General features: G+C 44.7%; 2 protein-coding genes across 37 annotated transcripts in view; both read right to left on the minus strand.

The window, feature by feature from the left end:
• TRDN (triadin) overlaps positions 1-17,181 on the minus strand; it is a 293,769-nt gene that overhangs the window by 234,913 nt on the left and 41,675 nt on the right. For all 36 annotated transcript variants that reach the window (XM_065588488.1, XM_065588476.1, XM_065588499.1 and 33 more), the window contains exon 3: positions 658-795. In XM_065588488.1, coding sequence (XP_065444560.1) covers positions 658-795 — 138 coding nt within the window. The remainder of the gene's footprint in view (positions 1-657; positions 796-17,181) is intronic.
• On the minus strand, positions 7,864-10,014 carry LOC135982339 (uncharacterized). Its single transcript, XM_065588506.1, has 2 exons — positions 9,085-10,014; positions 7,864-8,488 (listed from the first exon to the last, which is right to left on the minus strand). Exons 1-2 carry the CDS (start codon positions 9,626-9,628, stop codon positions 7,986-7,988), a joined length of 1,047 nt encoding a protein of 348 aa, XP_065444578.1. The 5' UTR covers positions 9,629-10,014; the 3' UTR covers positions 7,864-7,985.

The raw sequence follows: 17,181 nt of genomic DNA on the forward strand, positions 1-17,181 counted from the left end.
ATGTAGTACTTGTGCATCTATTACCACACCACATGCTACTGAACTGATTATCTATTAATAAAAAGATGGTTCTTTCAAAAACTATAGATTAACTGTTGACTGTTTGGTTTAACATATCTGACAGCTCCATGAGATGATGCATATTAATAGCAGTTCCAAGGCCATACTGTTAAATTATTGATGTTTGTTATCCAAACTTCCCTTCAGTCCAGTTACAGTGTTTTTCCACCAATACTACCCCCTACTGTTCAAATATCAAATAAAAGTGTTGTCTTAGATTTTTCAAGTTTTGACTGCATATTTAATTCTTTCATTTTCTAGACCCTTCCATTCTTATAGGGTAGAGAGAACAATGTAGAATAGCTGCTGCCCTTCTCTGAAACATCAACTCAGCCTAAATTAGCCCTCTTTACTTGGAAATACCACTAGTAACATTTAATTCTGACATATTTTCTGTAATTGCCTATGAAATGGAAGATGAAAGCTAACAAAGAAATCAGTTTTCTAACGCTAGTAGCCAGCTGATTCATTATTAGCAAAGGTGTCTATTCGCTTTCCCTGACTTCTTTGACAGTGAGGTTAAAAATTAAGTAAGTCTATATAATGCATGTAAAACATGAGTTAGCGCAGTTACACAAGTCTGTATATCGCAAATACCTTCATCACTGTCATCATCATCAGTTGATACGATGTCAGACAGTAAAGAAATAAAACCATAAAGCCAATCAGTGGATTCTTCCATGGTCTGATGTATGATTCTCAGTGGCTCCTTGCTGAGCTTGTTAACAGAGCTTCCTGAATGCATAGGTTAAAACAGAAAACATTTGAAAATATATTTTTCTGGGGGTTAAGGTTATTCTGCTTTATTTCTTCACATACAGTACTAATTATGCCAATTTATTCACCAAAAACAAAGCTTGTGAATGTTAATTTTGTATTGCTCAAGAGCTTAAAGCATAGCTTTCTTTCCTCTGAAGAATTATGTTCTAAACACTTTCAGACCAATACTTGCAATTATCGAGTGGCTCAGGGCCAGGAAGATAAGTCAACTTTCATACGCCCTTCTGGTGCTTGTGTGGATTAGATTACATTTAGATCCGGATCTACCAAATGTTTGCCCCTCAGACTGTATCTTCCAATGCCTCACCCCGACAAAGACATCCCCTCCATACCATACAAGATTTTTGTTTCCTTCTGATTCCCAAGTCCATAACCTGCCTCTACAGTGTGGAAATGCATCACTAATTAGCAGTCTGCTGATCAACAGCAATCAGTTGTGTGCTGTGCTTCCACCTGCTACTCTGCCTGACTCAATTCTCCATCTGTCTCCACTTCTTCCTCCATACATCACCACAAGGATCCTGCACTACTGCCCCAGGAAATTGCTGTGCCTTGGTGACAGTGCAGACTGGTTACATCATTCTTGCGGAGTACATGGAGAGGACTCAAAGAAGAAAGGATGTACATAACTGGGATGAAAAAATGGAGATCACAATGAAGAGGAGAGTGAAAGCCCCAAATGCCTCTGGCACATACATACATACATACACATACACACACTCTTAATGTCACTTTATGAAGATGTAAAGTACTTCCCCTTGCCATATGCACTAGTATGCAGGGAATCACACATGGATAATAAGAATATTTTTAAAATGTTCATCCAATTAAGCTTTCACCAGCTTTCTTTTTCTTTACCCACAATTGTCCTTTTGATCTATTTCAGGAGAACGTTTCAACCTCTTATAGATCATTCCACCTTCTTAGTCTCTCCAGCAAACCTGCATTATCCTAAGATCTATTTCAAAGTATTGTTTAAGAAAGAGAAAGAAAGAAGTGTTTTATGCTAAAACATACTTTTCCATTACGAGTGTGACCACAGTCCAATTAAGATGAACAGAAATCCAGTCCAAGCTATTGTCCTCTTTACTTCAAATTAACTGATAGACTGAAAGATTCCCCTTATCTGCCTGGCACTAGTGGAGACTATGTAATTTATTTTACCTAAGACAGTTAAAGTTAAATCATGAACAAGATTGTTATGCACATTTAAAATAGATTTGTATAATAGGATCCTGCTCCTATTGAGTTCAACAGAAGTATTGCAATTGACTCCTATTGTAAAAAGACTAGGCACCATAGCCTTGGCTACCATCACCTGTTTTTTTTTAACAGAATTATAATGTTATTATGTAAATATTTTCATAAATCAAATTAAATTTAATACAGCGTTTACCACCGTTTCTAACTACAGTGTTTGTTTTTCAAGCACAAACCTTACCAGCAATCAGAAGCAGACTTATATGAAAATTTCAGTTACAAACGGTAGGCAAAGTGCAGGCTTTAAACAACCTCATTGTTGGCAATAATTTGAACAATGTTCTAGAAGTGCTACAAATAAAATGTACGAGGAAAATAATTATTTGATGCATAAATAACATAGCTTTTTTTCCCTTATTATATTTATCTTGTTACCAATGAATTAATCTAAAAACACTCTATACCACATAAAAGACCAGGATAGATTTCTATAATTTTGAGTTTGCCTGTGAACAATGTGTAAAAAAAGCTTTTGGGTTTGAGCAGTATTTAGATTAAGATATATCTAAGTTCCATTATATCACTCACATCATACTATAAATTCAACATGTCACATTGGCATGGTATCATTCCACAGAAATGTGCAACATTTTTTCACTTTTGCCCTATACTGATTTATATCCTGGGGCAATATAAAAGATTTAAGAAAGAATTTTAGGGGTATAAAGCACCACAAAGTATTTACTTTACTTACAAAAATTTCTTGCAACTGTCCCATCCACCAAGGTCCAGAGATTTTTCAAATGAATCATCACAAACATCCCTCCCAATAGTTTAACACTTCTATTAGACAATCAAAAAATAAACACCAACCTGCCTCCAAATAAAGTAGCCACTAAAATGTAATGAAACTTCTGGGGCTTATTGTCATTTACATTGAGACTACTTTGTACCGGTCTGGCAGTATACAAGAGACTTCAAGTAAGTAAACAATTTACACTGCCAGAGTGGTGTAAAAAGGTAGAGCATAACTGAGAATCAGAATTAAGCACATTTTCATAGAAAACCTTTATATAATGCTGTGAAAATGGATTAAAAATTTTAAGTGACCAAAGGCAAAATTCCCCATTCTCATCTTCACTATGAGGCACATGTTGCAAATCCTCCTTACATTAAGTGTGCAAAAAAAAAAAGCAATTTGGGTTTGCAAAGATGTTCCTTTGGTGACATTTGCAAAAACCTGAAATTGGGGTTGGGTGGGACGACGACGAACCACTGCAAGTTTCGCTAATATCCCTTGCAGTGTGATGCTCTTTACACAATTGTGCCAACTAGCCTCCTCTACACCTTTTGTTATGCTCTCTGTAATTTAAAAAAACAGTTTTAGAGGTAATTTTGGATCTTAATATGCTTAAAATCCCATGCCAGATATGCATGAAGTGTAAAGAAATTACTGATCAAATCCTTGCTCTCAGCTTTCCCCAGAACTTTGCCAATATCAGGTTGGTGTTTTCCTATTAGAATAAAATACATATGAAATAAGGAAAGGAAGAGCAATCCAGGGTGAATTAAACAGAGTGGAAGATGCTGTTTGCCTCAAGAACATGCAAAGAATTATGTCTGTTTTCAGAGGATTAGTGTGTTCCTTGCATTCCTGAGCGTGACTGAAAAAATGCAAGCTCGCAAAACAGCTTAAGCTTGTTATTTTGATATTATTTAGAATAGTCTATCTTTTTTAGGTCTAGCAAGAGAGAATATGTTGATAGTTTATTAGAATGCATCTGAAACCAAGTACACTCAAACTGGAATAATTACCCCCTGCATATCACTTGGGGACTTTTCTCTCTTTGGCCACACACAGAATATACTCGTGCTTTAAACCTATGCTACACAGCACACTACATAATACATAATGTCCAGTGACCTCAATGGGAGCTGCTAGGTGCTCAGCACTTTTGAAAAATCGGGCCACGTATTTAAATGGCTAACTAGGGCTTTAGAAGCTTAACTTCAGGCATCCAGGTTTTTTTTTTTTTTTTTTTTTTTTAAACTGGCCAATATCATTAGGCAGCTTGAACTTTTCTCCATTCTATTTCACATGGTCACACTCTTGGTTATCTCAGATAGGGACCAAATCATGGGCCTCTCTTATCCCCTAAAGGAAGCCAATTTAATAGCTGAGTGGGTGGCAGAGTGAATTTGAAGGTGTCAGCCTCTAGATTCAGGTCAGTTGCTAGACTTACCATGATTTGTGTACTGAGAATAGCCAGTGTGAGTGCCCTGAATTTAATCTGAATGGTGTCTTTACAGGACTGGAAGGTTGCTCAGGGAGAGGCATACTTTGAAATGTGGCATTTTGTTGAGCTGATGAACACTTTACAAACTGAGCCAAAAAAAATCTAACATTTTTCTCTAAGGGTACGTCTACACTACGAAATTAGTTCGAATTTATAGAAGCCGGTTTTATTGAAATCGGTTGTATACAGCCGATTGTGTGTGTCCACACAATAAAATGCTCTAGGTGCTCTAGTCGGCGGACCGCGTCCACAGTACAAGGCTAGCGTCGACTTCCAGAGCATTGCACTATGGGTAGCTATCCCACAGCTATCCCACAGTTCCCGCAGTCTCCGCCGCCCCTTTGAATTCTGGGTTGAGATCCCAATGCCCGGATGATGCAAAACAGTGTCGCGGGCGGTTCTGGGTACATGTCGTCAGGCCCCTCCCTCCCCCGTCACAGCAACGGCAGACAATAGATTCGCGCCTCTTTACCTGGGTTACCTGAGTTACCTGTGCAGACAACATGGAGCCCGCTCAGCTGAGCTCACCGTCACCATATGTCCTCTGGGTGTCGGCAGACGTGGGACTGCATTGCTGCACAGCAGCAGCTGCTAACTGCCTTTTGGCGGTAGACGGTGCAGTAGACTGGTAGCCTTCATCGGCGATCTGGGTGCTGGCAGCCGTGGGGCTTGCCTTTTGGCAGTAAATGGTGTATTACGACTATTAGCCGTCCTATTACAAGTCGGGTCATCGCACATTAGCAGAGTCTTCCCCGAGCAGCCGATTGTGCAATAGGCCTGAAGACCATCGTCATACGCCGCCCCGTATTTGCTGCCAAGCACCCAGAAAGATGCCGAGGGCTATCAGTCACGCTGCACCGTCGTCTTAAGATGTAAAAAATAGATTTGCTCTGTATTCATTTGCTTCCCCCTCCCTCCGTCAAATCAACGGCCTGCTAAGCCCAGGGTTTTCAGTTTAATCTTTGGGGGGAACATTCTGTGTGACAGTTGTTTGTGTTTCTCCCTGATGCACAGCCACCGTTCTTGATTTTAATTCCCTGTGCCTGTACGCCATGTCGTCACTCGGCCCCCCTCCCTCCTTCCCCTAGTCCGTCAGATACTACATTTGCGCCACAGCTCAGAGAGCCGAGAAGCGGTTCGCGCCTTTTCTTTGAATTCTGGGTTGAGATTCCAATGCCCGGATGATGCAAAACAGTGTCGCGGGCGGTTCTGGGTACATGTCGTCAGGCCCCTCCCCCCTCGTCACAGCAACGCAGACAATAGATTCGCGCCTTTTTACCTGGGTTACCTGTGCAGACAACATATCACGGCAAGCATGGAGCCCGCTCAGCTCAGCTGAGCTCACCGTCACCATATGTCCTCTGGGTGCTGGCAGACGTGGGACTGCATTGCTACACAGCAGCAGCTGCTAACTGCCTTTTGGCGGTAGATGGTGTAGCATGAGTGATAGCCATGGGGCTGGCAGCCGTAGGGCTGCATTGCACCAGCCCCTTGCCAGGCGATGGTATATTATGACTGGTATCCGTCGTCATCGTATTGGTGTGGCTGTCAATCATGGCCACCTGGGCAGACATGCTACTGTTTCGATGATGATGGCTACCAGTCGTAATATACTATTTTCTGCCAATTGCCCAGTATTGTCTGCTAAGCACCCAGAAGAGGCCGAGGGCGATGCTGGGTGCTGGCGGACGTGGGGCTGGCAGACGTGGGGCTGCATTGCTACACAGCAGCAGCCCCTTGCCTTTTGGCAGATGATGGTATTTTATGATTGGTAACCGTCATCGTCGTACTGGTATGGCTGTCACTCATGCTGCACCGTCGGCTGCCACCTTAAGATGTAAAAAATAGATTTGTTCTGTATTCATATGCTTCCCCTTCCTCCGTGAAATCAATGGCCTGCTAAGCCCAGGGTTTTCATTTTAATCTTTGGGGGGACCATTCTGTGTGACAGTTGTTTGTGTTTCTCCCTGTTCCTGTACCTGTACGCCATGTCGTCACTCGGCCCTCCCTCCCTCCCGCCCTCCCTCCTTCTCCTGGTCCATCAGATACTACTTTCGCGCCTTTTTTCTGACCAGGCGCCATAGCTAGCACTGGGATCATGGAGCCCGCTCAGATCACCGCGGCAATTATGAGCACTATGAACACCACGCGCATTGTCCTGGAGTATATGCAGAGCCAGGACATGCCAAGGCGAAACCCGGACCAGGCGAGGAGGCGATTGCAGCGCGGCGACAAGAGTGATGAGGAAATTGACATGGACATAGACCTCTCACAAGGCACAGGCACCAGCAATGTGGAAATCATGGTGTCACTGGGGCAGGTTGATGCCGTGGAACGCCGATTCTGGGCCCGGGAAACAAGCACAGACTGGTGGGACCGCATCGTGCTGCAGGTATGGGACGATTCCCAGTGGCTGCGAAACTTTCGCATGCGTAAGGGCACTTTCATGGAACTTTGTGACTTGCTGTCCCCTGCCCTGAAACGCCAGGATACCAAGATGAGAGCAGCCCTCACAGTTGAGAAGCGAGTGGCGATAGCCCTGTGGAAGCTTGCAACGCCAGACAGCTACCGGTCAGTCGGGAATCAATTTGGAGTGGGCAAATCTACTGTGGGGGCTGCTGTGATCCAATTTGCCAGGGCAATGAAAGACCTGGTGATAGCAAGGGTAGTGACTCTGGGCAACGTGCAGTCAATAGTGGATGGTTTTGCTGAAATGGGATTCCCAAACTGTGGCGGGGCCATAGACGGAACCCATATCCCTATCTTGTCACCGGAGCACCAAGCCACCGACTACATAAACCGCAAGGGGTACTTTTCAATGCTGCTGCAAGCCCTGGTGGATCACAAGGGACGTTTCACCAACATCAACGTGGGATGGCCGGGAAAGGTACATGATGCTCGCGTCTTCAGGAACTCTGCTCTGTTTCGAAAGCTGGAGGAAGGGACTTTCTTCCCGGACCAGAAAGTGACCATTGGGGATGTTGAAATGCCTATCGTGATCCTTGGGGACCCAGCCTACCCCTTAATGCCATGGCTCATGAAGCCGTACACAGGCAGCCTGGACAGGAGTCAGGACCTGTTCAACTACAGGCTGAGCAAGTGCCGAATGGTGGTGGAATGTGCATTTGGACGTTTAAAAGCGCGCTGGCGCAGCTTACTGACTCGCTCAGACCTCAGCGAAAAGAATATCCCCATTGTTATTGCTACTTGCTGTGCGCTCCACAATATCTGTGAGAGTAAGGGGGAGACCTTTATGGCGGGGTGGGAGGTTGAGGCAACTCGCCTGGCCGCTGATTACGCGCAGCCAGACACCAGGGCGGTTAGAGGAGCACAGCAGGGCGCGGTGCGCATCAGAGAAGCTTTGAAAACGAGTTTTGTGACTGGCCAGGCTACTGTGTGAAACTTCTGTTTGTTTCTCCTTGATGAACCCTCCAAACCCCCCCCACCGACCCGGTTCACTCTACTTCCCTGTAAACCAACCACCCCACCCCACCCTCCCCTCCCGCTTGCAGAGGCAATAAAGTCATTTTTTTTTAACATTCATGCATTCTTTATTAGTTCCTTACAGAGGTAGGGGGATAATTGCCAAGGTAGCCTGGGATGGGTGGGGGAGGAGGGATGGAAAAGGACACACTGCATTTTAAAACTTTAACTCTTATTGAAGGCCAGCCTTCTGATGCTTGGGCGATCATCTGGGGTGGAGTGACTGGGTGGACGGAGGCCCCCCCACCGTGTCCTTGGGCGTCTGGGTGAGGAGGCTATGGAACTTGGGGAGGAGGGCTGTTGGTTACACAGGGGCTGTAGCGGCGGTCTCTGCTCCTGCTGCCTTTCCTGCAACTCAACCATACGCTCGAGCATATCAGTTTGATGCTCCAGCAGACGGAGCATTGCCTCTTGCCGTCTGTCTGCAAGCTGACGCCACCTATCGTCTTCAGCCCGCCACTTGCTCTGTTCTTCCCGCGATTCAGCCCGCCACCTCTCCTCTCGTTCATATTGGGCTTTTCTCATCTCCGTCATTGACTGCCTCCACGCATTCTGCTGTGCTCTATCAGCCTGGGCGGACATCTGCAGCTCCGTGAACATCTCGTCCCTCGTCCTACGTTTTCTCTTTCTAATGTTCACGAGCCTCTGCGAAGGAGAAACATTTGCAGCTGGCGGAGGAGAAGGGAGAGGTGGTTAAAAAAGACACATTTTAGAGAACAATGGGTACACTCTTTCATTACAAGGTCGCATATTTCGGCTTGCAGGCAGCCATCGTAGGCCACAGTGTTTTGGCTTTTTTAACCTTCTTAACATGCGGGAAAGGTTGCAAACAGCAGCGCATTTCCCATATCAAGGATGAATTGGGTTGTCCATTTAAAATGGGGTTTCAATGTAAAAGGAGTGGCTGCGGTTTCCCGGTTAACATGCGGCACAAACACAAGTAAACCCCCCCCCCCACACACACACACACGATTCTCTGGGATGATCACTTCACCCCTCCCCCCACCGCGTGGTTAACAGCGGGGAACATTTCTGGTCAGAAGAGCAGGAACGGGCGCCTCTGAATGTCCCCTTAATAAAATCACCCCATTTCAACCAGGAGAGCTTTCTGGAGATGTCCCTGGAGGATTTCCGCTCCATCCCCATACACGTTAACAGACTTTTCCAGTAGATGTACTGGCCGCGATTGCCAGGGCAAAGTAATCATTAAACACGCTTGCTTTTTTTTTGTAATGTTTACAAATAGTTACAAAGTTACACTCACCAGAGGTCTCCTGTGTGCCCTGAGGGTCTTGAGTGAGTTCGGGGGTTACTGGTTCCAGGTCCAGGGTCACAAACATATCCTGGCTGTTGGGGAAACCGGTTTCTCCGCTTCCTTGCTGCTGTGAGCTACCTACAGTACCTCCATCGTCATCATCCTCCTCGTTCCCCGAACCGTCTTCCCTGTGTGTTTCTCCAGTGAGAGAGTCATAGCACACGGTTGGGGTAGTGGTGGCTGCACCCCCTAGGATCGCATGCAGCTCCGCGTAGTAGCGGCAAGTTTGCGGCTCTGCCCCGGACCTTCCGTTTGCTTCTCTGGCTTTGTGGTAAGCTTGCCGTAGCTCCTTAATTTTCACGCGGCACTGCTGTGTGTCCCTGTTATGGCCTCGGTCCTTCATGGCCTTGGAGATCTTTTCTAATACTTTTCCATTTCTTTTACTGCTACGGAGTTCAGCTATCACTGCTTCATCTCCCCATATGGCGAGCAGATCTCGTACCTCCCGTTCGGTCCATGCTGGAGCTCTTTTGCGATCCTGGGAGGACTCCATCACGGTTACCTGTGCTGATGAGCTCTGCGGGGTCACCTGTGCTCTCCACGCTGGGCAAACAGGAAATGAAATTCAAACCTTCGCGGGTCTTTTCCTGTCTACCTGGTCAGTGCATCTGAGTTGAGAGTGCTGTCCAGAGCGGTCACAATGAAGCACTGTGGGATAGCTCCCGGAGGCCAATAACGTCGAATTCCGTCCACACTACCCCAATTCCGACCCGCAAAGACCGGTTTTATCGCTAATCCCCTCGTCAGAGGTGGTGTAAAGAAACCGGTTTAAAGGACCCTTTAAGTCGAAAGAAAGGGCTTCGTTGTGTGGACGTGTCCAGGCTTAATTCGGTTTAACGCCGCTAAAGTCGACCTAAACCCGTAGTGTAGACCAGGCCTAAGACAATTTAATACTGGAACAACTTTTTTCCCAACTGTTTTGCTGAGTGGAAAACAAACCCTGTACTGTAGCTGAACTTCGTCTGAAAAGCACATGCAATTAGTTGTGTAGAGGCTTGTTTTTATTGATATCTGCTGCTGTTTTAATAAGTAAAACACACACACACATACCTTAGTGACTTTTGTTTTACATTAAATTATCTTTTAGTCCTTGTCCTGTTAGGTCCTGATCCTGCAACACTTACACCTTTGAGTAACTTTACACATATGAGTAATCAGAGCTCAATATGACTATTCACATGTGTAAATTACTTTCATACATTCGTGGCTGTTAAGATTGGGACCTCAAATAGAAGCAAACCACAGCATTTGTCCATTTATTGTTTGCTACTGTATAAAGGCTCTTTCAGTTCATTGAAAGCTTAGTGCTGTTGGTATCTGCATCTCCATTGCTATGAGAATAATAGCCCATTTCACCTATCTTCTCTCAATCTGATCCTAATCAGGCAGTTTTTCACTTGCAAAATTGTTTTGCAGATGTTTGAAGCTGGATGACTTCCAGATGACTGAAGCTAAATCCCAGTCAAATGGGAGGATTTTATACATTACTTAGCAGTAAAACCTTATCTAACCAAAACCCAACTGAATTCTCTAGGAGGGTCTTTGATACCCGTTTTATACATCTACAAGAAATTTGGGAATTTGCTTGGATTTTCTTTGATAAACACATTTAAAATGTGGTTAAAATAGCTTGTTTTATCCTCTAAGACGTGTTGCAAGGATTAAATCCTGCTGAGTCCCCCATAGATTTGGAAACTGGTTTTCATGCTTATTACATCCAAACTGGATTACTATAATTCTTTGTTTGTAGCCTTCCAGCATCAGTGTTGCTGGAATTGCAATTTGGTCTAAAACGCAAGAACAAGAATTATCGCTTTTACCCATAGGAATCAACAGCTTTACCTAAGTCTGAATTCTCTTTGGCTTACAATTTCTGCTCCCATTGATTTGAAAATTGTGCTTGTGTTTTTTAAGGTAATTAATAGCTCATGCCTGAACTATATGACAAAACTTCCATGATGATACTTTTAAGTTGATGAAAAATCTTTTGCTCTCTGAAATCAACCCGATGCTGGACTTTTACAAGTTCCTCAAAATCTGTTCTTTGGTCATAAAATGCTGTACCTGAAAGTGTTGAAGTAATTTCAACTGTGTCAAAAATTTTAGACAAGCTTTTGAGAATAGATAAAACCTTATTTCTTCTCTGAACTAATACTAAGCTCTGTAATAGTGATTTTTCAGTATACGAATGAAGTGTATGATATGATTTGCAGTAGTGATTGATTTGAGCATATTTGTTTAGATTTTATGGCTGGTGTTACTATTTATTGCTGTAATGCACACAAAGTTGACTTGTAATTGACTTGTCTGTGCAGGTTGCTAAACTACTTCCTACTTCAGTTGTTTGTCTAGTTCAGGGGTCGGCAACCTCTGGCATGCAGCTCACCAGGGTAAGCACCCTGGAGGGCCAGGCCAGTTTGTTTACCTGCCGCGTTGGCAAGTTCGGCCAATCGCGGCTCCCACTGGCTGCGGTTCGCTGTCCCAGGCCAATGGGGGCTGCGGGAAGCCACGGCCAGCACATCCCTCGCCTGCGCCGCTTCCCGCAGCCCCCATTGGCCAGAAGCGGCAAACCGCAGCCAGTGGGAGCCGTGATCAGCCAAACCGGCTGACGCGGCAGGTAAACAAACTGGCCCGGCCTGCCAGGGTGCTTACCCTGGCGAGCTGCATGCCAGAGGTTGCCGACCCCTGGTCTAGTTTTAATAACAATGCTAATAACAAGGTCTGTTGTCAGTCCTTTTGCTATCAAGTAGTTGTACCAGTCATATTTTAACCTATTTAATGGATTTGTTTACCAATTGTGTATTTAATTCAATTACATGTGATGACAACAATATACTGAATATAATTTGAAATCACTGTACAAATAAGGGTAATTATCTGGTGTAAAGATTTATTTATTTATGAGATATCCAATTCATTGATAATGACAAGGTACATTTTAATATAGCAGATTAGACATATACCATGTCTCCCAACACTAACACCAGAATCCGTTCAACTCAGGATTCTTTATGGATCACTTTGGTATTTGAAAGCCCTGATTTTCCTCACACTTACTCAAGTGTGATTCAGGATAAACTCTGGTATGTATCAATGATTTACACTGATATAAAGCTGCTGGGAGAGAAAATTCAGACCCTCCATTTCCCTTACATGCCAATTTATAGATATTTAAAATGGAAATATGCAGTTAACAGTCTACAGTATAAAACCTTCTCTGCTTAAATGATTTGCCTTTCCTACCACCCAGTAATAATAAAGAGGTTAAGCTCAAGTATATAGCTAAAACCTCAACTGAATGTAGAAAGAGGTATTTTCATCCAAAATGAACTGTAAGAAAAAAATAGTTATATTACAGTAAAATACACTTAATTTCCCTACTAAATAGTATGTCTGCTTAATTGGGAAACTTGCCAGAAATTGAAAATAGAGTAAAAATATGCTACAAAGTGCTACGCAACTTCAACTACCACAGGCTTGGCTCACACTGGAAGAACTATAGATATCTGTATAGCCTTGACTCTACAAACATAGTTAAATGACTCTAGGGGACTTAGACTTCCATTGACTTCACTTGGATTGAGTCGGGTTCTAATTGTACAAAGTTTGCTTAAATGTTATGTCATGTATTAGCCACATTGTACTGAATCAGAGTGGCCTCCCTCCAAGCCTGAGGCAGAGGGACCACTACACTCTTTTTGGTGGGTGGAGCCAAGCTGACCCACCTCCCCTGCACCAGAAGCAGAGGGGAGGAACAGGAAGTATAAGAGGCAGGTCCTTCAGCTCAGTTGGGCCAGAGCTAGTAAAGGAGGCACATGTCTCTAGCCAGGGCCGGCTCTGGCTTTTTTGCCGCCCCAGGCAAAAAAGCCGCCCCCCGCCCCCCGCCCCCCGGCGGGGGGGGAGAGGGCGGCCGGAGCCCCAGGGGGAGGGCGGCGAGCCCCGGCCGGGGCTACGCTCTCCCCCCGGTGGCCAGAGCGCAGGGGGCAGGGCGGCGAGAGGGCAGCGAGCCCCAGCCAGGGCTCGCCGCTCTCCCCCCGGCCGCCGGGGGGAGGGCGCCGGGGGGGGAGGGCAGCCAATGCGCCGGGAGGAGGGCGGCGAGCCCAGCCGTGGCCCCGCTCTCCCCGGGGGCCGGAGCGCCGCGCCACCCCCCTCCAGGTGCCGCCCCAAGCACAAGCTTGGTGGGCTGGTGCCTGGAGCCGGCCCTGTCTCTAGCCCACTGCAGAACTCTGGATCAGACCCTGAGCCATGCAGTGCCCTGTCCCTGGAGGAAACTGAGACTGAGAGGCACTGCTGGAGCTGCTGTCCACCACTTACCCCGAGGACCAGCAGATTATGGAGTCGCACCAATGGACTGGAGTCAGGGCCGGCTCCAGGCACCAGCCCACCAAGCTTGTGCTTGGGGCGGCACCTGGAGGGGGGCTCCTGGCTGGGGCTTGCCGCCCTCTCGCCGCCCTGCCCCCTGCGCTCTGGCCGCCGGGGGGAGAGCGGAGCCCCGGCCGGGGCTCGCCGCCCTCCTCCCAGGGGTCCGGCCGCCCTCCCCCCCCCCCCCCCCCCCCCCCCGCAGGGAGGGGGGGGCGGCCGGCGGCTTTTTTGCCTGGGGCAGCAAAAAAGCCAGAGCCAGCCCTGACTGGAGTAGGAAATAGCCCAGGGGAACCAGACATTAGTCAGTCACCTTACCAGACAATGTGTTTTGGCAGGATCCTCATTGACCCACAGGCAGGATCCCCTAGCACTGTTAGCACCCTGGGCTGGGACCCAGTGAAGTAGGGTGAGTCCAGGTCCTCCTACTGCCAACCCCAACCCTTGGGTGGCAGCCTATTTACCCAAGGACAAAAGGTCTCCTTTGTGACTTGCCCCCTGCCAGAAGGCTGCAAGCCCATAGTCTGTGTGAGCTGTCTGCCTTAACCAGGAGGCTAGGCTACAGCCTACTTAATTGCTTATTGCTCCGCCCTGCCCACAGGGTTAGAGCCACTGACTGTGTTTACTGCCTGCCTTAGCCTGGAGGCTTGAGCCCAAAGATTGCTTATTGCTGTGCCCCGCCCAGGAGGTCATAGCCCAGACTGTGATTACTGTCTGCCCTAGCCAGGAGGCTTGTGCCCGAAACCACTAATTAACGTCTATTTATTGCCTGACACAACGAGTCAGACAATAGACAAGCCTGATATGGAGGGACCAATACACATGTGTTTTTGCATAATACTTTAAAGTTATCAGCTGATCATAAAGTTCTTCCTATATGGACTTTCTTGTTCAGCTTCATGTTTTCCATGTCTGCAGTGGCTGATATGGACATTGATCTTACCTTAGTATTAAAATGCTTTAAAATGCTGCTAATAATATGTACAAAGCTTCTTTTTTGAAGCCATTCATGAAGCAAAAGTGAAGATTTCCCAGCATATCAGAGCCTCCTGAGAATCTGTTGATTGGGACAATATCTTAAACTGACAAATCTGCTTTGATTGGATGCTACTGTAATTAACTTTACTCATTATAGTCGGCTAGATTTAGATGTTAGCAAACAAGTGGCGTTAGCGCTTGCTGGCGGTCAGCAATTGCCCATGCTTTGTTATCTTACTTAAGCAGGCCACACACAGACACACACACTTATTTATAATACTGCAGGCAAATGTCTTTACCAGGTGGTAAACAGGGATCATCACAATGTTGTGAATAGGTGGCTATAGGGGATGACAACAAGATAAAACCAAGGAATGGCCAATAAAAAAAAAGGGAAGAAACATTATTAGCAATAATGAACATTATAGGATGGCACTTGACTAAATAAAGCAGCTATGGTGTGAAGTGAGGATTGATTTCATCCCTGCGTTATGAAGTAGAAACTGGATTTCAGTAAACAGAAAAAAAATACACTGTAAGGTAATACAGCAAGAACCAACCAGTGTAAAGCTACAATTAAATAATGCTGTACAAAATTATTCACAAAGGTTACAAAAATGTAAACATTCTTTTGCTCAAAAGAAATAATTACTTTTGATTAATTCTACTGAATTATTCTTGGTTCCCTCACCATCAAAAGACCAAAAAAATTATGTCACCGATGATACCTTGTGCAGTTGTTCCAGTGTGACTTACCATTATTTGTTTAAAATTAGAAAGTTCATAAGCATCATCAAGGGCCTGAAATTTAGTTGGCATTTCATATTAATCTGAAACACTTAAGCATGCAAGACTCGCTTCTCTTCTTAGAGGCTTCTCTATTAATCCAAGTCAGTTTCTGAAATTTCATGTTTTCAACTTCATGAGGTCGGTCACAATTTATCATATTGTACACCAGACCCACTGAGATTATAGCAATACTAGCTAGCACCACAGTACTTCATAGTCTTGTCATTGTTTCCAATATAAACTCCATTTTACAGGGGCTTATAACTCAGCTGTAAAATTTGCTGCAGGGTGAAACATGGCAAATAACACGTCAGCTGGGCAGCCCTTTTTTAAACCTGAATTTGGTTTAAATCCGTTTGACTGGTTTAAGATTTATAGAAGGGGGGGATATTTTTGTGGATTTAGGGGACATTTGTTGAGTTCCTATATAACTCAAAACTGTTTCAGTTTAGAACTTGGATATTTGTAGGCTGTTCATTCATGATGTGGACTGGTGACATTGGGTACAGTAAAAATGGTCTTTCAATAGGCCATGATACTGAGATTTAAAGTTACTACACACAAATAAGGCCAAACCCTACTGTTCTAACTCAATCCTCACTCAGGAAAAATTGTCCAAGGCCTTCTCTACATGGCAAAGGTTTTTTTGTTTGTTTGTTTTTTTAAAAACAGTTTTTCCAGTGTAGTTATAACACTGTAACTCCCTGTGTGAACCCCCTTATTGCAGTATAAATGTGACTTTTTCCAGTTTCTTATGTTACTTGGGAAGAGGTTTAATCTAAACCAAAAGAAAAAGAAAAAATCATTTCTACCAGAATAAGAGTGTGTACAAGCAGTGTTATACCAGTATAATTATAAATTCACATCTTAGTTTATACAAGTAAAACCTTCTCATGTAGACAAGCCCAATGCAATGATTGCAGGCTTTGCCCCCAAAGGAAGCCCATTCCATGCGCATAAAAATGCACAATTTGACAATCATACTTACCAAAGAAAAATACTCATTTTATTTACTGCTGAATTCAACATAGCTTGATATCAAAGGACACTTTATGGAAAGCAGCTCCTACACGTTGTCCTGTTATAAGCACATGCAAACTGAGGATTCCACAATTCTTAGTCTTTCCGCAATTTTTGTTGTTTCTTTGCGGAATATATGCTTTGGTTAGAAAAAGCTAGATTTGTTTCTTTTCTTCTCCCCTCATTGCCTCATCCACTGTCTTGATTAAGCCAAGCTTGCAGAAAACTGTCTATGGCTAAACAGCAGCACCAGGGGTGATTGTGAACTAATTTAGGAAGAAGTGAACTGCAAAGTGGTTAGAGTCAGCAGCTGACAGCTGCTATCCTATAGCAGCACAGCCAGGATTCAGCTGTTTTGCCATTGTACCATGGGAAGCACAAAAGATTCCCCTCTGTGACTGGCTGGGATACTGGGTGTTTCCCATGGTTCCCCGACATTCTGATGTCCTTTCCTGGCTCCACCCACAGCCCACTCTTCACCCATGCCAGTCACACAGACACAGGAGGACTGGAGAGAATGAACCTGTGCTACTGTAGCTGTAGTTTTCTTAAGAGCCTCTTCATGCATTTGTACCAGAAAGGAATGAATAATTCACTGTGAATAATTTATTAAACAAATATAGGCTATTTTTCTGGTCATGAAACAACCAAAAGAAGATTGAAACCTCTTCACATTTTTTGCTTCTTGAAATTACTCAGATTATTTTGTGAGGTTTTTTTTTCCAGTTATTTGTTTTCTTTATGGATGGCTGAGTCACTACCAATTCACTGTGAATATGACACTCGGGAGTTGAAATCAGAGCTGTGTTGGTTAGCCGTGATTCGTCACATACATTGTTATTCCTATTATTAGGAATGTTGAAAATATTCAAACATGTTGTAAGTAGTCCATTAATAAAT

This window comes from Chrysemys picta, chromosome 3, assembly GCF_011386835.1.
Source record: "Chrysemys picta bellii isolate R12L10 chromosome 3, ASM1138683v2, whole genome shotgun sequence".
Taxonomy (NCBI): Eukaryota; Metazoa; Chordata; order Testudines; family Emydidae; genus Chrysemys; species Chrysemys picta.